General features: G+C 46.2%; 1 protein-coding gene across 2 annotated transcripts; it reads right to left on the bottom strand.

The window, feature by feature from the left end:
* Positions 1 to 448: 448 nt before the first annotated feature.
* On the bottom strand, positions 449 to 22767 carry LOC115587031 (filamin-C). 2 transcript variants are annotated; one of them, XM_030426585.1, is made up of 47 exons: positions 22392 to 22767; positions 19818 to 20066; positions 18245 to 18342; positions 17003 to 17153; positions 16671 to 16789; positions 16478 to 16555; positions 16228 to 16390; positions 15874 to 16074; positions 15594 to 15710; positions 14829 to 14966; positions 14495 to 14621; positions 14262 to 14398; positions 13964 to 14157; positions 13769 to 13882; positions 13520 to 13663; positions 13227 to 13350; positions 12799 to 12959; positions 12609 to 12699; positions 12294 to 12463; positions 12080 to 12197; positions 11719 to 11981; positions 11002 to 11599; positions 10485 to 10658; positions 9522 to 9684; positions 9107 to 9435; positions 8726 to 8849; positions 8388 to 8544; positions 8118 to 8307; positions 7997 to 8020; positions 7659 to 7900; positions 7453 to 7552; positions 7212 to 7352; positions 6601 to 6729; positions 6332 to 6505; positions 6044 to 6208; positions 5688 to 5891; positions 5426 to 5578; positions 5216 to 5338; positions 4854 to 5102; positions 4474 to 4743; positions 4237 to 4374; positions 3992 to 4107; positions 3053 to 3185; positions 2758 to 2934; positions 2434 to 2652; positions 1764 to 1985; positions 449 to 1125 (listed from the first exon to the last, which is right to left on the bottom strand). In XM_030426585.1, the coding sequence occupies exons 1-47, from the start codon at positions 22765 to 22767 to the stop codon at positions 938 to 940; spliced, it is 8235 nt and encodes a 2744-aa protein (XP_030282445.1). In that variant the 3' UTR covers positions 449 to 937. The 2 variants fall into 2 exon arrangements, with proteins under 2 accessions (XP_030282445.1, XP_030282446.1); XM_030426586.1 differs by lacking the exon at positions 15594 to 15710.
* Between the last annotated feature and the right edge of the window lie 3326 nt (positions 22768 to 26093).

The following is a 26093-nucleotide window of genomic DNA, read 5'->3' on the forward strand; positions in this document are numbered from 1 at the left end:
ATGGTTGAGACGTAGCTACAGGGGAGAGTTTGACTATGCTGCCATCTTGTGATTGCATCTGGACAAGAACAGGATGCAAATGAGAGGACCGGGAGAAACTCTCGGACTGGTTCATCAATGCAATACAAATGAGCGATGATGCCGAGGATAAATAAAAAGGGCTAAAGGAGATTTACCATCACAAGAACCCCAGATGCGAAGCAAAATATTAAAAGCCATGAAATCTAACTATCTGAGATGGTAGCACGAGATCAGACACGACCAGCTGTGAGCATCTGTGATCAAGAGAAAATATCCTGACAGCTGCTCAGACAGAAGAACCAGCAGTGGTCTGAAAATAGCTGCATGATGAAACTATTAAAATCCTCAAAAGTAAGAAATGCCTCCTGTTGAATTAGCGAACGGTCCGCCACAGCTGCGAGAAATCAAATAAATTCAATCACTTTCGTCTGGAAAGTTAGCCATTAAATCTTTATTAGGTCTGCAAAGACTTACCAAAAATAGGTTAATATAACAAAAAAAAAGTCAATTTCTCATCCTTAAACCATACAAAACCATATTGCATCACACTTAAATACTGCTGAATACTCCCGACATCTCTTGACATTCATGTATTACACCATTCGTTTACAACACGACAGAACAGAGAGAGGAAATTTCATGGGACTCATAAAAACCACACTGTTGCCTTGACATCATTCTGGATGTGGATGCAATTTCTGGAGTTAATACAAAACTTTTTGGCACGGGATAGACGTCTTCAAGAAAACTGTAAGCAAATGTCCTCGCAGGCTTTTTTAGTGCACGTTGAGTATATTGTAATCCGCTGAAGGGCGAAGAGCAAAGGAAAGGAAGTACTGGGGAGTTGGGTTGGTGCTGGGTGGATGGAGGAGAGGGGGAGCTGGGGGGTGTGGAGGCGCGTCGGTGCAGTTTATTTTTAAGGCGCAACCACTTTGTAAGGGCTCCCGGGGATGTTGTCGTCGCCCCATTTGACGATGATGGTGTAGCTGCCCTTGTCTTTGACGGCGTAGGTGACGTTGTAGAGCTTTTGGCCCATGTGCTTGACATACACCTCCTCGCAGGGAGCATGGGGTCCGTGCACGCCCACCATCAGCATGTTGGTACCTGGACGGAGCAGTAGGAGATGATTAATGATCGTGGTCCGTTGTTTGTTTATGTTACAGGACTTCACAGTCAAGCGTCCACAGGCTCAAATACCATCAATAAAAAAGTGATAAATACATGTAAATTGCTACAACTGTTGCCTGGAGCCCTTCTAAAGCTGCAGCGTATACAACAGGTTTTTTAATCTCACTCATTTAACACATTTTCAGCTAAATCAGCCACCTGTTTTCGGTTTTAAAAAGCCTAGATCAAACATGTGCTACCTGCACAGCACCAAAATCCAAACTACGCCAAGTTAACGACGAACACAAGGGAAGCATTGAGCTGCTAAAGAGCCAGATATTTCCCTCAGGAGTTGGTGGAGGCTGGACTCCGAACGAATGCTAATGCTCTTCAGTGTTTACTGAATGTGTAAACTCGCCCATTGTTTGCTAACACATTCACCACAACAACTTTATGGGGTGATAACATATGAGTGTTGTGTTTACAGCTTGTTCCTTCTGCCCACAAGTGGACAAAAAAAAAAAATCAATATTACTTTAATCTGTAGTGTCTGTAGAAGCAGAGTGTGTTTGATTTGTGTTTTTACTGCATGAATATAAGGTTTGTCTGTGTCTTTGTGCCTGTGGTCACCTCACCTGCTTTGCTGCAGTCGACTGTGAAGTTGTTTTTCTGCCCGACCAGAGCCTTGGACAGCCCCGTTCCGCGACAAACCACCTTACTGGCGTCAGAAGTCAGCTTCGTTGAGGTGGTGGAAGAGGAGGAGCTGTAGGCGCCGCCAACTTTGGAGGTCTTGGTAACCGTTTCGACCAAGACCGAGGAGGTCTCGTGGAGGCTGTGTCCCCCTGACAGCCGGGCTCCTGTCGGGGAGGGCGGGAGCAGAAAAGAGAGAGAGAGGTTATTTGATGTTATCACCGCTCAGTCCAGACATTATATAACGCACTCAGTATTGACGAAGCAAACATGCTGCTGCTCGTGGGGAGAGTTTACATCTACAAAAAAAAACAGGACAACTTAGTGGAGTATTGAAAAGACTTCATACCACTTTCAAATAAAGGCAACTCCCAGGCCTAAAGAATTTTTATGCTAAATGGATGACAAATGAGTCTGTATGCACCGAGTAGTGACAGGCGTATATAAGTGTAGATCTTGAGGAAGACAGCTTTTTATATAAGATGTACACTTAACAGCATGAGGGAACATGACATAACATTTCCCTGACTTTTTCAGAGGAACATTTGTTTCACAACTGAGACATTTGTCATCTGAAAACCACAGATCAGATGGGAGAGTGACTGTCAAGCAGACCTGTGATTTTAGCTTTGAACGGGCTGCCCACGATGTGCTGCGGCCCTCCGTATTTAATGGTGATGAGATAGTTGCCAGGTGCCATGGGTGTGTAGGTGATCTTGTAGCCTTCGGGACACTCCCGACAGTCCATCTTGACCTTGGACGGCCCGTCGATGTTGACCGATAGCGTGGCGGAGCCCGCATTGCAGGTGTTGATCACGAACTCTGAGGATACGCCTGGAAGACAGAGAGCAATGCAGACATGTATTTTATTTTTTTAAAACAAGCCCAATTATCAGAAAATGTGGTACATATATTTGTAGCTGTGGCGGTGATATCTACCTGTAGTTCCTCCCTGCAGTCCAGGGCCGTGTGCTGTCACCATGCCGGGGTCTCCAATCAGCCCCGGGTCTCCCACTCGCACGTTGAAGGGGCTTCCAGGAATGTGGCATCCATTGAACTTGACATCTATGGAGTGAACTCCATTTTCCCGTGGAATGAAGCGGATTGCGTTCTTGTCTGAAAAACAACACGAGTGGAGCTGTTACTGATCTGTTTCCCATAAATAATGCCTACAGAGCTGAATCCCCTGTCTTCTGACGTCTGCTTTGTACTACAAAGTCAGGTCGGTGCGTACCGCTGTCAAGCTCAGTGACATAGCATTCCTCAGAGGAGCCAGAGGGGGTGTGAACTTTGGCGTCAACCACACCTCGAGCCCCGTTTCGCTGCACCATGAAGGACGCCTCATGGTTTACCTTCAAGTCTTTCTCCTACAAAAGAAAGAAGAATATAATCAGGATACATGCGTGTGTGTGTGTGTGTGTGTGTGTGTGTGTGTGCCCCCACCTCGAGGGACACAAAGTGTGTGACTCATTCCTGGACAAGAATAGATTGAGCGGTTGGGTATGAGAGGCAGAGAAGGTCAGAGTTTACAGCGAGGCGTTTAGTGTTTTTTACCCCACGGGCGGACGAGCAGTCCTCGCAGACAGAAGAGGCAGCGCGACATTTTAAACGTTGGCCTGATATTGCACTTTACCTGGCTTCTCGTGCTGGAGAGGCGCTTTGAAGTGTCATTTTGAGTTAACTAAAAATACATGTCTGTAGCATTGTTGGGTGGCAGTTGTAATGGAAACTGTGAAAGCAAATGTAACAAGCATGTGTGAAGCGAGGAGACCAATATTGTGAGCTGTCACAGGTTATCTTCAAAAGAGTCTTTATCTCCCGCGCGCTCTGCTCTCTGTCTGTGCTTTCTTCCTCTCAGACAGAAACACAATCGCACAGACGAGCCGACTGCCCACACATAGCACAGCTTGTGTTGCCCCATATTAGCAAGGGACAGTTAATCCAGCCCTTCATCACTGGCCAGCATCACAGTATTATAGTCGTGGATAATTCTCCAACACTGGCACTCAATTACACTTCAAGGGCAAAGTGCTATTAGACAGAAATATCTACAACCGCTCAAACATTATGCTACAGACAATCTGTTATCCAGACATTTCATGACTCCGCTTGTGAATGTTTTGTGCGAAAAAAAATTAACGTGGATTTTTCGACAACTCGAGTGCGCTCTCACCTGAAGGCTTGTGACAGTGAGCCTGCGGGCCTCGTCTGACAGTGTAGCAATTGGAACGATGAATGGGCTGTCAGGGATGTGCTCGTTGTTGAACTTGATTGACACCTCGTAGTCACCTGGGGAGGCAGACAGGTTGTTTTTTTTACCTTAGCCATCAAATGAACTGGAGGACGACTGGAAGAATTATTCTAAAAGTTTCGCAGCTCAAAGAGTTAAAAACATTCAAATGAGGAGAATTCTGCTACCTGGTTCTTTCACTATGTAGGAGACGCCGCAGGAACCGTCCTTCCTGTCCTCAAAGGAGATTTCAGCCTTGCTGGGGCCTTCTACAGCGATGGACAGACCGCCAGCACCTGCCTCTCTGGTCCAGATACTAAATTCAGCTACAGAGGGTGAAGGAAGAGGTTTCGACTTGAGGCCCATGAAACACTTTCAAAATAGCAGGAAACACAATTCTTTTCATGTTCACAGAGCTCACATACAGGGTGCTCCAGCCACGCCTCTCTCCAGGCCAGGTCCTCCAGCGCGGACCTTGTGCGCTCCTCCCTCCCCCATGGGCCCCACAGTAAACTGGAAGGGGCTGCCGGGGACGTGTTGGCCGCTGTACTTGACATTGACAGTGTGGGGTCCCATTTCCTGAGGGATGAAGCGCACGCTGTAGGTGCTGCTCCCTCCATCCACAATGTCAGCATCCAAGGTTTTCCCACTGGGGCTGGTCACCTGAGCCGTCATGGTCTGGGGGCCACTCTCAACTGGAGGAGGCGGAGCAGCACAGAGGATGTGTTTAGACACAACCTAGACATTTGCACATGATGTACGACTTTAACATTTCAAAATCTTAGATTTAATTTTCGACTCTCACCCTCAGGTCTGGCCGTGATGCCGGCGAAGCTGCTGAGGCTCTCTCTGCCCAGAAAGTCTCCAAAAACGTCCCTGAAGGGGCTTCCTCCTCCGCCCACCTGGGTGCTCTCCTCCACTCGCACCTCCCTCTTGGTCTCCCCACCTCGGCTTTTGCTGATTTCCGTGCGCTCCGTGCGAGTGTAGGTGTGGCTGCTGCGGGTGAACGTGCGGGTCAGCCTCTCCTGAGCTGAAACCATCTGGAACCAGTTTCCTACAGTGAGGATAAAGCAGCGAGAATACAAATGTGAGTGCACAGCGGGTTCATTTATTTTAAGCTGGTTGACCGCTGCCCTCTAAGCGCTTCTGGCCGGCTTCTGTACTCACCTGGGATTTTGAGGTTAAGGCCACAAGTGCTGCCCACTGAGGCAAGAGAAGAGGCCTGTCTCTTTCTAGTAATACTCTCCCTGATCCTTCCTTCTCCGGTCACTTTCACTGTGAAAGGACTTCCTGGAGGGCACAAACACATGTACAGTCAACAAGAAATACACGTTTCTTGTAAGATGTTTTTGTATTTTTGAAGTAAAAGAGTCGAACCTGGGATGTGCTTCTCAGCAAACTTGATATTAACAATGTAACTTCCAGGTTCCGTTGGACAGTAAGTAACTCTGCACGTCCCATCCTCCATGTCCTCACAGTTGATATCCACTTTGCTCGGACCCTCAATTGACAATGCTAGACCTCCATATCCTAGATGAGGAAGGGAAGTAGAAAGAAGTCAAAAAAACATATGTTGCCTGTGTATTTTGTCATACTGTCCTCGCCTTGAAGGTGAAAAACAATGTCTCTGAAAGCTTACCTGCATTCCTGGTATCCACAAAGAATTCAGCCATTTCAAAAGTGTGTGCCTCCAGCAGGCCTTTACCGAAAGCCTTCACTCTGCTGGCCTCGCCGATCTCCGACTGGCCGACCATGATTTTAAAAGGGCTGTTGGACACATGCATGCCATTCTTCCTCACACTCACTTCGTGCTCGCCAACCTCCTTCGGGGTGAAAGAGATACCTGTGCACATAAACGAGGGAACAAGGACAAAAAAAAAAATCAAGACACAAAAAAAGCCAGAAAACCTAGTTAAAAATGCATTAGGCGTATCCAGCCATGTCTTATCTATGTTCTGCTCTTCAGGTTATTTCACTGGCAGGTGGATATCTCACCGAGGTGTCTGTTGGGCAGTTTCTTGAGCAGGCAGGGCTCCTCGTTGCCTGATGGCGCTCTGATACTGGCAGTCAGGGAGCTCAGATCAGTCTCTGCGATCTTCAGGGACACGTCAGCCGCCGTGCCGACATTCAGTTGGGATGTCCTGGTTATGGAGTCGTCCCCTTCACATAAAAAAGGTGGTTTAGATGTTTGTCATGATTTATGTTGAACACACCCCACTATAAATAAATACGAATCAACAGTAAAATAACTCAGTCTGTGGGAGAAGTGATTTATTTCCTCACCAGTGATCTTAGCAGTAAAGGGACTGCCGGAAATGTGCTTGTTGTCAAACTTGACGATGATGTTGTAGTCTCCAGGAGCTGTGGGCATGTAGGACACGGTGCAGGTGCCGTCTTTGTTGTCTTTGCAGGTAATTTCGGCCTTAGAGGGACCTTCCACTGCCAGAGATAGCCCGCCTGAGAGGGAGTGAAAAAAAACAATCAGATTCTTATTTTTCTGCACTGTGGTGCTTCTAAGGGTCAACTGTGACTGAAAAAGTAAAGTATGGTACCTTCTCCTGCATTCTTGGTGACCACAGTGAAAGTGGCAGCCTTGTTGACCATGCCGTAACTCAAACCCGGTCCGTAGGCAGTAACCACTCCACTGTTTACAGCATCCACAAAGAACTGCAGGGGGCTTCCTGTTGAGGATATAATCATTGGAAGCAGCAAATGAGACTCAAAACTGTGTGAAGGATTGTTTTAAAGTGAGACATCGCTCAGATTTCATTACAGAAATAATATGAAAAAACATCTTAAAGCAGCTACAAGTAACTTAATAAAATTGGAAAATTGGAATGAGCACCACTGCATCCTCTGGTAAAAGCAAGATTAATATTATTTCTTCCAAACTACAAAGCTTCTTTACTTTCCAGGCTGTAAGATCCCTGATTTCATCATCACTGCTCTGTCATTTAAAAAAGATTGTATGACTTATCAACCTTAGATAAGTATGACTCCCACCCGTTGATAGGCATTAAGAATTATTGTGGTTTTCGTGTGCTTATGTAGGTTATGTTAAGGCACCGGTATCAAACTGAGACTGTTTCATGAACTGTTAAAAGTTCCTTGTAATACATAAATAAATCAAGGTTAATTTAAAAGAACTTGGCGCGTTTCTGACCTGGAATGTGGTTGGCCTCGTATTTGATGTCCATCTCGTGCAGGCCTCTCTCTGTGGGCTGGTACTTGATCGTGATGGTGCCGTCCTTATTGTCAGTGATATGTGGGCGGGCAGTCTTGCCTGAAGGCATCCGCACCTCACCTAGAAATGACAGCGTGTTGGTTAAATGTCAGCAACCTTAAAGAGATGTTTTGTGGGCGTGTGTGTGAGCTGTTTCTGTTTGAGTGGTTGTTTGTCACACCTGTGATTTCTCCTTGCTGCGGCGTGAAGGGGACGAGGAAGTTAACAGGACGGAAGAGAGGATCCACGGTATCGCGGGGAACAACTGGCTCATTTGAGGCCTGTCGATACCGAGAGAGAGAGAGAGAGAAAAGAAATGGTGTCAAAGAACTGGATGTCAGAACAAGAGTGCACCTGGCTGCTGCTTTTAAAATCTCCTTTCCTCACCATGACATGGAAGGGGCTTTTAGGGATGTTCTGTCCCCCGAAGCGGATAGTAATAACATATTTCCCAGGTTCAGGGGCTGTGTAGTAAATGTCAAAGGTCCCATCGCGATTCTCCACCACATCCATGTCCAGCTCCATCCCCTGTGGGGTCTGCACCTTACAGGTCACCTTGCCTTTCCCAGCAGCTTTGGCATCCACCGTGATAACTGTATCCTCAGAGGTCTGCAGCTTCTGTAGGCTTGCTGTTAAGGGCAAAGAGGGAATGAGGATGAAGTGCTGCATGAATGAAAGGATCATAAGATTTTCTAGAAATGTAGCTCAAAGCCTCGGTTACTCACACACTCCATGTCCTCCGATAGACACTGGAAAGGAAGAAAAACGCAGGGTTTAAATAAAAATATGCAAATTCTACAGCTAGACGACATTTTTTATTCATCAGAACAATGATGTTTTTCTCACCTGTGAGGCGACACTTGCTGGCGTCTCCTGTGGGAAGGGACTGGATGCGGTATGGGGAGTAAGGGATCTCATCTCCTCCATATTTAATAGTGATGGTGTAGGGGCCTGTAGAGTCAGGCACATAGGAGACAGTGTAGGTGCCGTCCCTGTTGTCCTGGATTGTTGCATTCTTTGGCTTTCCCTCTGGATCCTGTCGATACACAATATGGAGTTATTCTAGGTGTTGGCTCAGGGTTCAGAAATGACTGTGCAAAAGGAAGCTGAACCCACCAGAATCTGCACAGTGAGCAGTCCCTCTCCAGCATCGCGGGCATCGATGGTGAACTCAACAGGCAGGCTGGCAGACACACCTTTTGTGTCTAGACCGGGACCACTTGCGCGAACCTTACTGGCGTCATGCCCAGGCTGAGACATTACCTTGAATGGACTGTGGAAGAAGGAGAGAAATGTCAAGTGTAATTACTACACCCAGTCCGACAAAGGACAGAGATGGGAATAGGAAATCCGCTGAACTACACTTTTTCTCTTTATAATCCAGCCAGACAGAGCCGAACTTTAATTAAGACGTATCTGCACATACTGCCTGGCCTGGTGGGACTTTTCTGTACCTGTGTGGGACTTCCTGATCTGCATATTTGACATCGACAGTGTAAGGGCCATCCTGGGCTGGAGTGTAGTGCACTGTGTGGGTGCCATCTCCATTGTTCTTCACACCTACCGGCTCCACAGTACCTGGAAACGAGACAGTATGGAAATCATTATGTGACACCAACTTTCTCATAGATTTTCAGCTTAAAGTAGGCATGGCTTATAGGTTGTCATAGTTAAAGCAGCTATAACGAACATTCATTTTGCAGCAAGTGAAAGAAAGTATGTTGATACGATTTTTTTTTTTTATGACCTATCCAATCCGGATTGATTGGAATCCGACTCAGGCGTTCAGAATATCTATACTGTACTCCAAGTACCTTTAAACAGCATGTCCTCACCTGATGGTCCATACAGTTTGACGTCCAGCGGGGCCTGTCCAGCCTTTGTAGAGTCTACTGTGAACGTCTGAGGAACATGAGCTCTCACTCCGGCGCCCAAACCTGGACCTGAGCACTTCACCTTGCTGGGGTCCACAGGGTCCTTCACTGGCACACGGAAAGGACTGCCGGGGATTGGGTGACCTCCATAATTAATGTTGACATCGTAGTCTCCTGGAGTGAAGGGGATGTACTCCACGCTGCAGCTGCCGTCTTTGTTGTCCTTGCAGGATATTTTTGCCTCGGAGGCTCCCTCGATAGTCAGACCCAGACCTCCTGTACCAGCACCCCTGAGAGACAAATCAACACTTTTATTTATCTTATTGCACTTTTCTTGGGTTAAATTCCTTCCCTGTAAAACGTGATCCAACGGTACCTGGTCTCCACAGTGAAGCAGTTGGACTTGTTGGTAATTCCTCCCTCCAGACCTGGTCCAAAGGCACGGACCCGGGTGGGATCGCATCCCTCCACCACAGACACTCTGAAGGGACTCTTCGGCACAGGCGCGTCGTCAAACAGCACCTCAATCAGATGCATTCCTGCACGCGAACAGATACATCCGTTCTATCAGTCTGATGTCACACCTCTCTGCCTGAGCGTTCTCAAAGCGAGCAAATATTTTCTTTTATTGCCACTTGCTTTTAATTATGGGCCAGACAAATTCCCTTTTAGGGAGATAAACATCTGTTTATTTATAAAAGACGGCAACTAGAGTGCAGACGCTCTGGTGAACGTACAAGGCATTACATCTGTTCCCTATTCATTATTCTGTTACAACATTTTTCTGACAGAGCCCTCTCAGTAGGCCTATATGCCAGATTCCCAGCCGCACTGCTATGATATTAGAGCATGTCTGGTGGTGGAGAAGTGTGCTGTGATCTCTTTGCTTTGTGTTATAGGTCTCTATTAATATCCCCTGTCATTCCCCTGCTGTATAGCCGTGTGCAGGCAGCCTTCAGCACACATACCTGCCTGGTTAAGAGCTTCTGTTCCAGAGCACACTATTTATAAAACAGAGCCAGTCTGCCTCCCTGCTCTCTGCCCCTCACATCATTGCTCCACTGCATCATTCTGTATTTATACCCCCCCCCCCACTCTCTATCGCTCTCGTTCTTTCTTTTCCCACTCTCTAGCTTTATTCCCAAATGGTGCCCAGAACGAGCGCCTGCTAATGATTTCTCTGTCTGTGTGTATTCACTGTTTCAGACAGCCTCTATCTCTCTGCAGCAGGTAGGGTTTGTTGGTGCACTTCCATCAATGATGTTCGACGCCTTTTCTGATCCCGTAACTGTGTGAATTACCACCGTTCAATGAAATAATATAGTGTTTGTTCTCCTACCATCCTCGAATGCTGTGTACTCCACTCTGTAGGTGCCGTCTCCTTTGTCGGTGATGTAGGTGTCTGTGTTTGTGCCAGAGGGGTTGATGATGTGAGCCTTCACACGGTTTCCTCCAACCTTGTTGAGGGCGCGGGCATCAACAATGAAGTGGGTTGTGACTTCTCTGAGGACCCCTAGAAACAGAGAAGCCCCGCCAGGTGATTTGTTGCCAAAGAGAAACAAGACTGAGTAGGCTGTCATGTTAACACTAATGGGAGCTTTATAAACAAGTTAAAGCAAAGTGTACTTCATTATAGATGAATATGTCAATTATTTTGTCTTTAAAGGTGCAATATGTGAGAATTTTCATTCAAAACATTCAAAAATTAGCTAAAATTATAAACAGACTGTGAAGAAGCGACAGTGGTGACGTTAGATTTCTACTGCCAACCAATTGATAACCTAATTAATCAAAATCAAATCCTAACCCTATTGCAGTGCTAACTCATTTTAAGGTGAGGTTTTTGGTCTTGTTACCTCTGGGCTCAACTCCTGGCCCATAGACATGCACCCCACTGGTGTCCACAGACGGCTCCACCTGCAGGACCTTGGGAAACTGAGGAATCATATGGCCGCCATACTTGATCGTGATGGTGTGGGCGCCATGGAAAGGTGGGATGTATGTAACAGAGAAGGTCCCCTCTGCAGTTTTCTGGATGTGCACCTCGGCTTTAGCCCCGGTCTCCGACACGATCTCAATGGTGAGCTCAGCCTCACCTGCCCGGGTGCAGTCCACAGTGAAGGTTGCTGGTTCGCCTGCCTTGGCTCTCTCCAGACCTGGCCCGCTGGCCGTCACCTTGCTTGGGTCCAAAGCTGCGCGCACAGGAGCCTTGAAAGGAGAGCCAGGGATGTGCTGCTCAGCAAACAAGATGTTGATGGCATACTCCCCAGCCTCATTGGGCAGGTAGTACACTGAGCATGTGCCGTCACCGTTGTCCTGGCACTCAATCTTTGCCTCACAGGGACCCTCCACAGTCAGGCCCAGCCCACCTGCACCAGCTCCCTTTGTGTCGATAGTGAATGGAGCAGGTTTACCCACAATGCCTCCCTGCAGACCAGGACCAAAGGCTCGCACCTGTGATGCAACAGGTGAGTCAGTTGTGGTATTCCAAACTGTGTATGTGTGTGTCATGTTTCATGAGTCTCAAGAGCAGAAAAAGTGAACAACTACATGCAGCTTTCATGAACTTTTACCTTTGAAGGATCAGCAGGCATCACAGCTTCAACCCCAAAAGGGCTTCCCATCACCGGGTTGCCATCGTAGCTGACATCAACCTTGTACTGCCCCTCCTCTGGGGGAATGTACTTCACACTGTGCGTGCCTTTGGCTTTGTCTGATTCCAGCTTGCATGGGATCGGTCGGCCAGAGGGTGAGGTCATCTTCACACCTACGTTTCCCTGTCCACCAGCGCCTTTTGTGTTGACTGTGAACTCCTGATCCTTTCCGACCTCCACTTCTGCGAGAAAGATTAACAGGAGAAACTTAAACCACTGCAATCAACTATACTTTTACATGGTGAATGCAAGAGTATAGTATTTAGTGTTTGTAACTTACTGTTGTCTAATCCCTCCACTTTCACCTTTCCAATATCCAGAGCTGGCGCAACAGTGATGTGGAAGGGGCTTTTGGGAATAGGATCTCCTCCATGAGAGACTGTAATTGCCATGTTACCCTGAGAAGACACAAGAGCAGCAATGCATATTGATTAGCTATGAATAATCTCTGCATCCTTCTAAAGTTAAATGGCTCAAACAGAGGCCTACTGTACCTGCTGAAGTGCCGTGTATTTGACAGTGTAGGAGTAATCGTGGTTATCGATGATCTCAAAGTCACGAACCGCCTCTCCTGGGCCTGATGCTGCGAAATGCACCTCAGGCTTGGCCTTGCCAGCTCCCTTTGTGTAGATGGTGAAGTGGGTTGGAGTGCCCACCTCCACTCCTGAAACACAAACGTGTGTTTCGTCAGTGCTACCAAGCCTAGTCTGATCAAATATTGTATTGTAGTGGATGCAAATGCAAATAACTATCAATTAAGTTGATAGTTGCCTGGTACTTTCTGATTCTAATAAGTCGGTGGATCTCACCTGTCTTGTTGAGTCCGGGGCCCTCTGCCCTCACCTTTCCAGCATCATGGGAAGGATCCACTTTGATTTTGAATGGACTGACTGGAATTTCCTGATAAAAGCCAATCATAAAATAATCATGAGAAATCACAAAAGACTAATAAAACTAAAAGAATCACTCTTGAAAACTCATCAGTCCTTGTATTCTAACCTGGTCTGCAAACAGCACCATGATGGTGTATCGGCCTGGACCGGGGGGAGTGTACTTGACAGTAAAGGTGTCATTGTCATTCTTGATGATGTCAAAGTCGATGTCTGCCTCAGCAGGGCCAACCACCCCTGGGGCACACTTGATTCCAATGCTGATGTCCCCTAATGGCGCATAGCAATGAGCACAGTTCACGAAGGTCATTCACAAGTAGACGATCTGAATAAATAGAATCAGCCTCTTCACTGCTTAGAGCTTTATTTTAAGTGCTTTTCATACATTTCAAAAAACTTAGCTTTGTCAGCTAAAGTGCCCAGACTTGCTTATTCTGCTCGTTCTTTGCTTTATATTTTTCATTTATTTCATTACGAGACGACTAAACTCAGAAGTGGTTTTGTAACCACCCACACCATCTCCTCGTACACGCTCACCTTGACCGGCCTCACTGCAGTCCACAGTGAAGTATGTCGGCTCGTTAGCCTTGAGCCCCGTCTTCTCCACTCCTGGCCCATAGACCTTGACTTTGTCTGGATGAGAACCCTCTCCAACCAGCACCTAACGAATTCACAGTGTACTTGAGGCAGAGGCAAGTGTTTCAAGAGCTACAACGGCTGCAGTCCTCTCACTTTGACTATATCTAGCAGAGTATCATTATATTAAATTGACTGAATTATAAGTGCAGCAGTGGTGTGGGTGCGTGTAAGTTCATCTTCATGTGTCTCACCCTGAAGGGGCTGTTGGGAACGTTGACCTCCCCCCAGGTGATGATGATGGTGTGTTTAATGGGCTTCACAGGAGTGTACACACACAGGAATGTGCCGTCTCCCTTGTCAGTGATCTTGATGTTGATGGCGCAGCCTTCAGCATCCTGAGTGGATACAACAGCATGTCAGCACTGCTCTGTTGAGCCACATGCAATATAAATAACTTTTTCTTATGAATAAACAATGATGGTTTCACAAACTCTTCATACCTGCGCGTAGATCTTGAGATGACCCTTCCCTGCCATGCGGGCATCGATGGTGAATTCTGTTGGTTTGTTCACAATGACGCCTGTTGGCTTCAGGCCTGGACCAAAGGCTTTCACCTGCAACAGATTTACTGTTGTTCAGAATATGATCGAAACAGCTCGATGCATACTGTATGTTATTCTGGGATTAAGAATTACCTTCTCAGGGAAAATGTCATTGACCGCAGGAAGGATATGAGCCATGAAGGGGCTGTCCTTGATGTCCTCGTCGTCACAAACCACATGGACAGCATAGTCACCAGGCTCAGTTGGCCAGTAGCGCACATCACAGGAGCCATCGCCCTTATCATCACACTCAATTTTAGCCTGTGATGGGCCTTCGATGGAGAAGCCTGAACATCAAGATAAAGAGGCATTCAGATTTCACAGTTCGAATACTTTTTAAAAAGTCCAACTTTTCTCCTGCTCGAGCTCAAATCACTTGCACTCGGCTCACCCAGAGTTCCAACGTCGGTGCCGATAGCCTCTACCACAAAGTCAGCAGATTTGCCCACCATGCCGGTCTTCAGACCAGGACCCCAGGCCCTCACCTTCTGAAAACCTGCCTCCTCACCCACCTCCACTTCGAATGGGCTGCAGCACACAATAAAGCGAATACACAATATCACCCAAGAGTACATGTGAATGTGCATTGTTAATGAATAGCTCGAGGCAGCAGTCGGACCCTACCTGCGTGGGATGGGCTGGCCTCCCCAGGTGATGCTGACCGTGTATTTGCCAGGCTTGAGGGGGTAATATTCACATTCATACACACCGTTTCCTGCATCCCGCACTTTCACTTGCTCCTCTGCTCCAGCTGAGGATGAATAATACAGTCAATATGGATTCTTATCCACTTCTAGAGACATTTTATGTATTTTTGTTTAGCGCTTTATCGTATGCTTTATATACACCTATGGGAATGCAACCCCTGAGACACAAAACCCAAACAAAGAAAATGACTCTATAAATGTTCTAGGGGGAGGGAGGAATGATGCAGGGAAGAGAGAGCTGTCTGACTCACTTGGTCCTTTGACTGAGACGTTCAGCTCTCCACTGCCAGCTCCCTTAGTGAAAACTTTGAAGTCTGCAACCTCCTTTACTCTCACGCCTTTAGGCTGAAGGCCTCTGCCTGTAGCTCTGCAGGCATTTGGGTTGATGGCTGAAAGGAATAAGAACAAGTGTGAAAGAGAAATATTTAGCAAAGCGAAAGGCAACTGAGAGTAGCCAGCAGTTGACAGCAGTGTTAGTAGCAGAGACATTATCATATCCGATTCACCAGGGATTTTTTTCAAAGGTTAACTGACAGGACCTGTAAATGGGAATGAATAGTGCTTTTGCAGCACAAAGTGGAAAGTGTTGAATAGGATATTGACACATTCGAGAGCATCGAGGGAGCATCTGACAACATTTCAGTCACTGTGAAATGTTGACTCCAGGCTTAAAACTGAATGCCGGCTGATGCAAATTTGGTTGTGATAAAAACAAACATGTCAACAGCACAAGCAAAGATATTTAACAGAGAGGAACAAAGTGGACAGAAATGCAGACTGGGACAATCTGTAAACTATTTGTACAACATTGCATCTCATCCCGCTTTGAACATAACGAAAACATCAAGCTGCACGATGCAAGACGATGGAGCAGGCGACCAAGCACGGCATTGCGCCGCGGCACTCTAATCTTAGAGAAAGCACAGAGGGGCATCGGCAGGCCATGGCATAGGGAAAGTTTTGGGGGGATCTGGCTGCGCAATGAGCACAGGCTCCTCCCCGCAGGCCATACTAACTTGGACGGCCAGGTTTGGGGGGGGGTGCCCCCCTCCCACCCTTGGCTCCAGGAGGGGTACACACTGACTGAGGGACTATCTGCAGTGGAGCTCCCGCAGTAGGAGCAACGGATGGAGCTAGAAATGACAGATAGGAAGGGTTATGGTCTGCAGTGGGTGGTTGTTCCCAGGGAAAATAAAGATGACTGCAGATTGTGACGGATAGATCACCCTGCCACTAACAGCAACTAAGAAATCAGATTTGCTTGACAGTAATTTACAACACAGACAGATGGCTCACCCTCCGCGATGTTGACAACAAAAGGGCTCTTGGGGATCTCCTGGCCTGCAAACAGTACGTGGATGGTGTGAGGGCCCTCCAGCATGGGACGATAGGTGCATCGGAAAACACTGTCGCCCTTGTTCTCCAGGATGAGCTCCACTGTGTCCTTTTTGCCCTGAGGGTCGACGATGACCACGCTGACATCGCCATTACCCGCACCTGAGTGTGACAGGAAAAATAATCAGTAATCACAGGTCAAAGTAGAAGCTGTAGCAGGTGATTCTTTTAATTTGTTTCAAAACCATTCAGGCCTTTCATCAGATCACATCCCTACATGTCAGTATGTACAGGGGATGAATTTTCCATACTAACCAGCTGTGTAGATGTCAAAGTAGGTGGGCTTGTTAGCCACATTGCCTGTGGGATCCAAACCCGGGCCCCTGGCGTGCACTTTGCTGGGGTCACCCATATCCTTGGCTACATTCACTGTATAGGGGCTCTTGTCAATGTCTTGACCAGCGAACAGCACTTTGACCTAAAAAGAAGACAAAATTGAGAAACCTTTGTCCATGTGCTGACTAATGTTGGTTTAGACTGTAAAAAAAACGCTACTTGTTCTTACCTTGTGAACACCCTCAACTTTAGGAACATATGTGACAGTGTAGGTTCCCTGTTTGTTCTTGTTGGGTTTAACTTTAGCCTGGAGAAGAAGAAGACAAAGTAAGATTAAGGATTAGATGCTACACTTCCAAAAACTTTGAAACTTTGAAGAATTATGTGAGCTGGCTGGCCAGCTGTACGCTGAGATAACTTGCCTCCTCCTTGTGTCCCTCGGGATCCTCCACATAGACCAGGACCTCACCACTGCCAGCTTCCAGGGTGTCTACCGTGAACACAGCTGGCTGCAGCACCTTGTTGCCATGAGGCTCGATACCTGTACAGACACAGTATGGTGATACATTCTGTATGTACTGGGGCAATGCATAAGGCAACAAAGCTGAAAAAGAGAATTAAAAAGTTTCCTAAGTGTAAGCTTCCTGCCTTTAAATCCAGGACTGAGAAGAGGAACAGCATTTACATATTTACAATGTTCACATGAACTGTTGTGAACTGCGCAGGTGTTCGCAGCCACTGCTGGGCTACCCACCAGGTCCGTAGGCTTTGGCCTTTTCAGGGAAAAGCTGTTTGGGCTTGAGTGGAGCTCCGGGCTTCAGTTTTGCTTTGGGGAACTGAGACAGGTAGGTCATGACTGAGTGCTCATCCACATCTGGGTCCACAATCTCTTCAGGGGCAATCACCTAAAGCACGAAAAACATGTACAACAGAGGTTTATCGTGTATATGTGGGAATAAATTCCAGAGTACAGTTCAGTTTTTATGCAACCTCCTGCAACAGCTATGACCGTAAAACCACCTTATTTATGTGTAAATTGAAGGTATTATTGTGGTAAGAAGGCTATGATTGACTCTTAATACAATTTCCCCTCATTAAGCATAGTGCAATGGGATTTAACAAGGATTAAACTTGTTTATCCCCCCCACCTCTGACTCCTCTCTCCCTTCCAGCACTCGTTTGCCTGTCTATCACACAGTGGCTCAAAGCCATGCTTCGCGCTGGTTATATTTAACCCCAGGACAGCAGGGTTAAGGATTGTTGCCCTCAATAAGCCAGCCAGGGGGATTTATCCAGAGCCAGACCTCTCCCACATCTCCTTAACACCACCACACTGGAATCCAGCCCCCCAGGCCTGCAGAGCCATGACATACACCCCACGGCCATCTCACCAATGCTAAGCCTCATGGAGAGAAGCTAACCCTGTGTCTTAGACAAACAAGTAAACAACCTGCATAGTGCAAATTACTATACGGAGACTCAGAGTCTCAGAAACGGAACTGGAAATATGGCACTCTTGCTCTGTTCACATTGTTATTCTGATGAGCGCAGGCATATATTTACACCTCTGCTTCGGTGGCTGGCTCGAAAGGTGTTAAGGAATCTCACACCTCCACAAATTCACAAATCTACTACATAAAACTCCTACTAACTCACTTACAATACAGTAAATGGAAAATATTAGAAGTGAGCTGGGTAATAAATATTTCATCACACCCTCCAGCGTGATCTCTCTGGAAAAACACTAGACTCGATATCATGCACAGTACCGCCTTTTTTTTTCTTCTTTCAAATCGGCGTTGCCTCACAGGTGTATGTACATGTGGAGAGGCATGTTTGCGTTTGCTAATGTGTCTAGGTACTTTGGTTAAACTGCTCGGAAATAATTGGTGCCTACTGAGTGTCTGTCCACTGAGTATAAGCTTGAAAGAAAACAGAAAAATACACAACATCTGCAGCAAAACTAAAAAAGCTATACACATATCGTGCATCTTACCTGAGGCACGCCCAACCAGTCGTCGGCCTGCTGCATGGCTTCCCTGGCATTCTGCACAGGCTTGTTTGGGTCCCACTCTGCCCAATCAGGACACAAACCTGACAGAATACAAACAGGGCGATTAGACAATTCTGCACGGGCAAACACCGACTTACACTGCTGTTGCTATAATAAGGTCACTTGGGCGGTCGCTGCTATCCATCTCATGGCCTCCAACAACAACATCGCTTGACCTTACCCTGTGAATTCAGTGGAGGTGCCTCTCGATTGCTCATAAGAAACAACCCTCGAGGCGCTCAGGCACTTTCACTGTGGCTAAAGCTAGCCTCCCTCCACCATGCTCCTAATGCCTAAATTGGATTAGTCGTGGCGATGGAGTGGGCCACTCACTCAAAAGGCCTGTGCATGCACAGCGTAGAATACTATCATCCAATTAATGTAGACACAGGAGCACAGTATGACCAGGGCTGAGTTTTACATGCATCTGTGAGGAAGGAGTGCAAAGCTGTCTAGATGGGCCTTCCTTCATGTTTCTAAGGGGACTTTAGTGCTCTTTAAAGTGATGTCAGCTCTGGAGTGGAGCCATGTATAGCCATGTAGTTCATAACGCAACACCACTGCAACACCAGATGCTATAGTTGTATAAGAACACGCTGGATTTTCTAAGAGATATTGTAGCTTTGTGCTCTGGACATTTAACTTGTTTTGCGCAGTTGTATCTGATTTTAAAGAGCGTGTGTGTCTCAGGACAGAGCTAGTTTCATCAGTTATCCTGCTGTTTGGTAATAGCTGATGAAACAGCAGAACCTTGTATGGTCAATATTGCAGCAGTGTTTGAAAGATGCGTCTCCTCAGATCAATGGCTCATATAAACACAGCTAAACAGGGTTCTGTCTCCCCTTGCTACTCCTCCACCTTTTCGCTCTGTAGAGCACAGTGAGGAGAGGAGAGGATTCACTTTGTTCAGTGTTGGAAAGTAGAAACCTAGACTGGCAGTGACTCAAATTGTGGCCTCGCGGTCTTTGGATCTGTGGCTTAGGCACCTCCCTGTAAGAGATCACTCTGCATTTTGATGCTCAGCCAAGCATCCCCCTTGACAGAAGAGGAGGAATGGTGCCCAAATTTGGGGGTGTTGTGTAGCAGCAAGGCTATAAACACTAAAGCCAGGGCTGGAGGCCTCAGGGCCCGGAACAGTGAGAGTGAAGGCTTCAGTCACTGTGGGACAGCTGGCAGGGACGTCCTCCGGCCATCAGCAACCCCTGTCCACCCCGCTGACACTACCTGGTCCCCAAGAGACGGATTACACCAGCTGATGTCTGAATCCGAATCTGGATGTGTGTGTTTGAGTGTGTGTGCTACAGAATGTGTGAGAGATATACAGCACTCGTTTCTTGACGAGGAGCAAAGGAGAGAAATTCTCATGAGTAGACGATACTGTTTCAGACACATGCCTGACCCCGACCTCCATAGCAACGAATGAAAACCGCGACATACAACAAGCCTTTCAAAAGGCACTGTGCGTAATCTGACTCAGCACTTACTCAGCCCGTAAGTGCAGCCACACACTTCTTACCGGGTGCACAGTTGTCAACCAGAGCTCCCAGAGCTTTGCCATCCTGCCAGTCACGGTTGAAGTTGTTGATGGGCAGCTGGGGCACCTTGTTCTGTATCCAACCCAGCAGGCGCTGTTTGGGGGTCAGCTTCTTGGTCTCCTCATCATCCTCGTCATCCCACATGGGCATGGAGATAGAGTAGTGGAGAATGAGAGTCCAGATAAGACCCAGGATCAGCTTTAGATTCCCATCCACAATGGCTTTGCTATCTGTAGTCGGACAGTGGAGATGAACAGTGTACATGAGGATTTATAACTTTCACAAAAGTGCACATAATGCAGCGTGTCTGACAGTATTTGGCGATGCACTCGTTAACTCCATCTTCCAGCTGTGTGCTCATTGTTAATTGATTATAAACCCTTCCAGGGATATTTGTGCAATCTACAAGTAAATCAGTTTATATTCTGTGTTGTTATCTCTGATCACAGCAGCCCAAAGGAAAACCATAAAAAATTTAATCGGGAAATAAGTGAGTTATATCATAACAGTGTTTCCTTGCTGTGCTGCAGAGTTGACCGAGCTATTCTGAGCAGAAATATAAACAATGATGATTGACTGCTGAGGAGACAAGAATCTAATGCTCCTCACTGCTTCCCCAGAGCCCCTTTCTCTCAGACAGCTGTCTGGCTGAGGACCCCTGACAATCTGTCATCCAGTCACAATGGTACTCTGAAGACAGTGACAGCTGAGGATATGTGGAAGTCTCTGCATAAATGCCACTTGGATTTCAATTACGTCCAAAACTTGTAGTGCCAGCGTGTGATAAATCAAAGAGGTGGAGATTAGATTACACTGACAGCGAGCACGCGGCTCATTTCCCAAAGTTCTCTGAGGAAAAGTTTGTCAAATAAGCCATTCTAAACCCACTCTCATTTAGATATTCAGCCGTTTAAGCCGGAGAACCTCCGAGGAGGGCTAGACTTTAATGTTTCATCGACTGATCTCGTGTGATACACTCGGGTTAATTCAGCAAGACTTTAATAACGGAGGGACTGTGATGCCAGTTCTTTATCACGGGACTCTTTTATTTATTGAGACTGTTTATCGTTTCATAAACAGCTCCTGCTATCAGGTTTGATGCGTCACCATTTGACTGACACAGGCAGGTGGCACGACATGGCACAGTGATCTCTGCCGTGTCCGGCTTTAAGGGCAACTGTGTAGTCACACAGACGTCCATCAAATTGTATCTAGTTACACACTGTGACACATGTGCAGCTAAGCCTGTGGTGACTTCTTTAGTGTCTCTGGGTCACTGGAATGAGACTGAGACATTATCTTAAGAGGGCTGCACTGACCCACTAGAGCTGCATGGGGGGAGCCGTTAAAATGCCAGGACTTCTATTATCACGCCCCATTTCTGTCAAAACAGTCTGACCTAGCTGGGACACTAACGTATTAAGTGCCAGCCACACTTTCCTGGACACACACTCTGCAGGCTACGAGGTGATATCTGTGAGTGTGACCTCTGCCCTCCCCTGCGATTTGAGCACACACACAAGCTAACAAACTCCAAGTGGACACGCCGTGGCCTTCACAGTCGGCCGGCCAAAGCCTCAGCCACGCCGGGAATTTCACTCAATTGTGTGGCAGGCCTATTAGTCACCAAAGCAGAAAAATACTCTGTCAGATTTTTAATAACTCTCCTCCGGTGTGAATTGTGGGTTTGTCTCCAGGTGTATAATTCAGCCATGACTCATCATCTTACTATAAATCTGTAAGCTTTCGATCTCCGGCTACTAGTTTCTCCTCAGTAATTAAAGTGGCACTGCGTAGGCCTGGAGAAGAAATTCAAAGTCAGAAAATAATGAGGTAATGGCGCTAACTCCTCCAAGACTACATAGTGCACCTTTAAACATTTCTAAAAGGTGGCATTATGTTCTCTGTGGTGTAAAGGAGTCTCTCCTTGAATGTGACACATAGCCACAACAATTTATTGTACGTTCAGCTATCTGCACCACGGTCTGATCCCCGAGTCCCACTGGAGTTAATCCCCTCCGAGCAGGAGTTGCTGACTGCTGTGGCTGTCATCGAAAGCACCCCAGCGAGCCGCTCTGACCCCTGACCTGACAGAGATGAGTGTGTGTGTGTGTGTGTGTGTGTGTGTGTGTGTGTGTGTGTGTGTGTGTGTGTGAGACACTGCTTTCCGCATGTATAAATTGAGTCTCATTCTCATTAGCACGGTCCTGGTGAATTTCCACCATAGTTTTACCACATTGCTGCAGTGGGAGTACACTTAATAGATGGTTCCAGGCCTTGACACGAGTCAACGACCTCGGTGGCACCTCTATAGTAACTTTCCAATAACCTGTTGACCCCCCTGCTCAGCGCAGAGGCCAGTGAAACCATGTCTCAGTGCTGGCTGATAACATACCAACAGAGCAGCCACAGAATGTGGATGTGTCTGAAGATATGGCATGACAGCACTGCATCTGCTCACACGCTGTCAGTTTTATTACATTTTCCCTATCTAATAATAGCCTAGTGACCTGTTGCGTTTCCATCTAAGAAGAAGCCATTAAAGTGTGACTCACCTATGGAGACCAGTTTGATATGTTCTCTGTCCAGGAACTCTAGAGCCACAGAAACATTCTCCAGTTTCATCTGACGGAAGTTGGGTCTGGTGTGGTACTTTCTGTACATTTTCTTCTGGCTCAATACCTCCAGCAGAGAAATCAGCTTGAGCCCGTCGGTGAAATCCCTCTGCAGGTCGGTGACGGTCTTGTTGACGCACTTGAGGTGCTCGTTGCACCACCTGGTGAAGGTGTTCTGCTGGATCTTCTTCCATGGCGCGTCCTCGGCCAGGTCCTTCTCCGTGGCTGGCATCTCGTCGTCCTCCTCGTCCCCAAAGTCGGTGGCCTGGTAGTACTGCGGAGGCAGCTGGTCCTCGCTGTAGTTGTTGCTCATCATGATGGCTTTGTCCGCGTCCACTTTTATACCTCGGTGACACTTGCCCGGCAGCGCGGGGGGAAACTTTTAGCGGGTCGATGGCAAAGCGGAGGAAAGTTCAAACTTTTTCTCGGACGCACTTGCGAAGAAACCACTTATGTCAGGACAGTGATGGATGAAATGATCCGATTTACAGGGCGCAAGGCAGCTGGTCGTCCGCTGTTGTTTTTTTTTTTTTTTTAATTGGCACCCTCTCGACAAGTCGTTCCTTTCCAATATGGAGAGCGTCGCGCTTTGAGAAATGGAGTTTGGTGGCAGGTGAGCTGGAGCAGCGGTGTTAACTCTGTGTAACTTGACTGTCGGGAGAGGAGAGGCTTGGGTATATAAAGGACCTCGGGCCGCGTCACTCAGCCTCTGTGATCATAGTCTATTTGCTAATCCATAAGGGTAGCTGGAGTCGGGGTCGGTTTACGGGAGGATGGGGCCGGGATTGGTCGGACAGCAGGCAGCGCAACAGTTGCGGCATGCTCCTTATTTTTAGGCGCTCCTATTTGGGCGTCTGGGGGGGCTGGGACTTCACCATTGTTGCGAATGTGTGTCATGTTCAGGATCCAAGTGGGTGAACAACAAAACTAAGAAAAGAAACTGAGAACTGTGACTCCCACTGTGAAGACAAGTTGTTTTTTTTTTTTTTTTTTACAGAGAATAAACGTCAAAAGGCTTTTTCTTTCTGTTTGCTCTTGATCCGTGAGGACATTTCAAAGGATGAGGTCAGCCTGGTGGAGATGAAGAAACTGCATTACGTGTGATTCACAGCTATCTGCCACCCCTGGGTGAAATGCATGTCTATGAAGACAAGCAAAAGGTCAATACAAGCTCGGGGGAAGGTTGGAGAACAGCGTGTTTACATTGTGATGTATAAAAAAATCAAGTATTCAAGTGATACTCAAGTAAAAAGTACAGATTTGGTGTTAGAATATCACTTTTGGTAGGAGTGACAGTCACCCACAGGAACAGTACTTGTGGAATCTGATGTTAAATGTTCGTATCAAAACTACAGGCTCAATTTACTCAAGTACTGTACTTCAAAACATTTTGAAGGCAGATGCTGTATGACTATACTATATATGTATACTGAATGAATACAATCAAATAAATGATTCTGCACAGTAACTAGTAGCTTAAGTTATCAACTTTAAGTCATCAAGTTAACAACTGTGATGGGGAGGATGTATGAAGTAGCAGAAAAGGGAAATACTCAAGTAAAGTACCTCAAAGTTGTACCTTCTGTGAGTAAACTGTAGTTAGTTACATTTTATCAGTGGTTACTCTCAACTTTGACAAGACTCGACCAAGGTCTTTATTTTTACTTTAGATGTATATCGGTTCCATCGTTTAACCCTTCACTTTACTACAATGGTCTGACATTCACTGGCATTCAGCATTTTTCTGGTTGTTGACATACATGTTTTTTTTGTTTTTTTTTATCTAGTTAGCCAAAAATTTAATAATTTATTTTGGCTGTGATGCAGCGAGTAATCTGCAAAGTACCTAAAGTTATTAACTTAAATGTAGTGAGTAAAAGAACAATATTTTCCTCTTCGATGTAGTCGAGTGGAAGTATAAAATAGCAGCAGATGGAAATACTCAAATAAAGAACAAGTGCCTACATTCAATCACTGACAATAGTTATAATTTCAAGCAAAACCATAATAAATGAATATATTGTGTTAAGTTAGAGAGTTATTGCCTTTCACCTCAGTATGTTGAACATTTACACCCTGATTAACACATTTAAAACAGCTTTTCTGTATAATGTGTGTCTTTTTGTTTAGCAAAACCCGACCGAACAATGTGTCGTCTTGAATCAACTAGAACCAAATTAGTGTCGCCTCCAGCTCTGATCAGTGGCAACATGACAGTGTTCATCGAGTGACGATGAGGCTGTGTAAAGAAATACAACGTGATGGCTGTTGGTGTGTGTGTGCGAGCGAGCGGTAAAATTAATAATCTATACACAAAACAAGTCAGTTCCAATAAATACTGCGTTCGCCGCAGATTTCCTGGACTGTCACAGTGTTGTGACTCAGCACTCAGTGACATGGCGGTGACACCAGATGCCAGCACCATCCTTGATGAAGTAGTGGGAGGTAATAATAACTGTGACACATGCAGGAGGCATTCTAAGGATTCTCGGTCTGGACACAGCCAGGGGTCCCCGTGTTGATATCCCACCATGTAATAAGATACTCTCAAGAGGCTTTGTTTGTTCTTCAGCCATTTATCCATTTCTTTTTCGGACAATCCCACATATGATTAACTGAGAACAATCTACAGACGGTGGCATATGTTCATTTTGACATATCACAGTTCATATCACTTGTGTTTAAACAGGGGCAGGAGAAGTATTCACATTTATTAAACTGTCAATATCTGCAAATAGGGTATACTGTTTTGTGTTTGAGTGTGGATAGAGTGCACTATTCAGTCGAATGTGATCGTCTGGACTACTTTGCACTCAATGCACTCAATGCACTTTATCTGGTGGGTCGTTGGAGGCCCAGCTGATCCTCTTAATGGGTGCTAGTGTGGGTTTTCTTTATGGCTCGGATGTTAAATAATGTTTCTGCCCATGCGGTTTTATTGTATTGATACATTTATTTTATTCACCTGATTTAATCTTTAATCTAATCTAATCAAACTCTTAATGTGCTTTATGAGTGAGTGGTAGATTTTTTATGAGAGAGTTCCCTCGGCGGTGTTTGGGTGAGCTTATGAGGCTTATTCCATTCAATAATGTTATTATATATATATATATATATATATATATATATATATATATATATATATATATATATATAGAGAGAGAGAGAGAGAGAGAGAGAGAGAGAGAGAGAGAGAGAGAGAGAAATCTTCACTTACTAAATTTCATATATATGAAATTTAGTAAGTGAAGATTTTTCTCCTCTCTTAAAATGTCTTCATCAGAACTGCACGGTGCACCTTTAACTTGCACTACAGTCTGTCACACCTTGAGATCTGTGTGAAATATTTTTCCTCATCACAAGATTCCGTGTGTATTGAACAAAAGTGTGATTTTTTTGGGAGGTGATTTTACTACTTTGGGTGACCAAAAACAAATCACAGAGATGTGTTGACCTGGACACTGTTCACTAAACATCATTTCCCCACAGATTACCCATGGCTGCTCTCAAAATCAGCTTTCAATCTTTTTTTAATTAGCCTTTCCCCTCGTAGTCTGTCAGTTGAATAAAATAAATATTTAAAAAGGGATTTGGGATGAATTTGCTGGACGGATAGGCCTGAAGCCAAGGCCCAGTTGGTTA

The sequence above is a fragment of the Sparus aurata genome, chromosome 8, assembly GCF_900880675.1.
Source record: "Sparus aurata chromosome 8, fSpaAur1.1, whole genome shotgun sequence".
NCBI classification, from domain to species: Eukaryota; Metazoa; Chordata; class Actinopteri; order Spariformes; family Sparidae; genus Sparus; species Sparus aurata.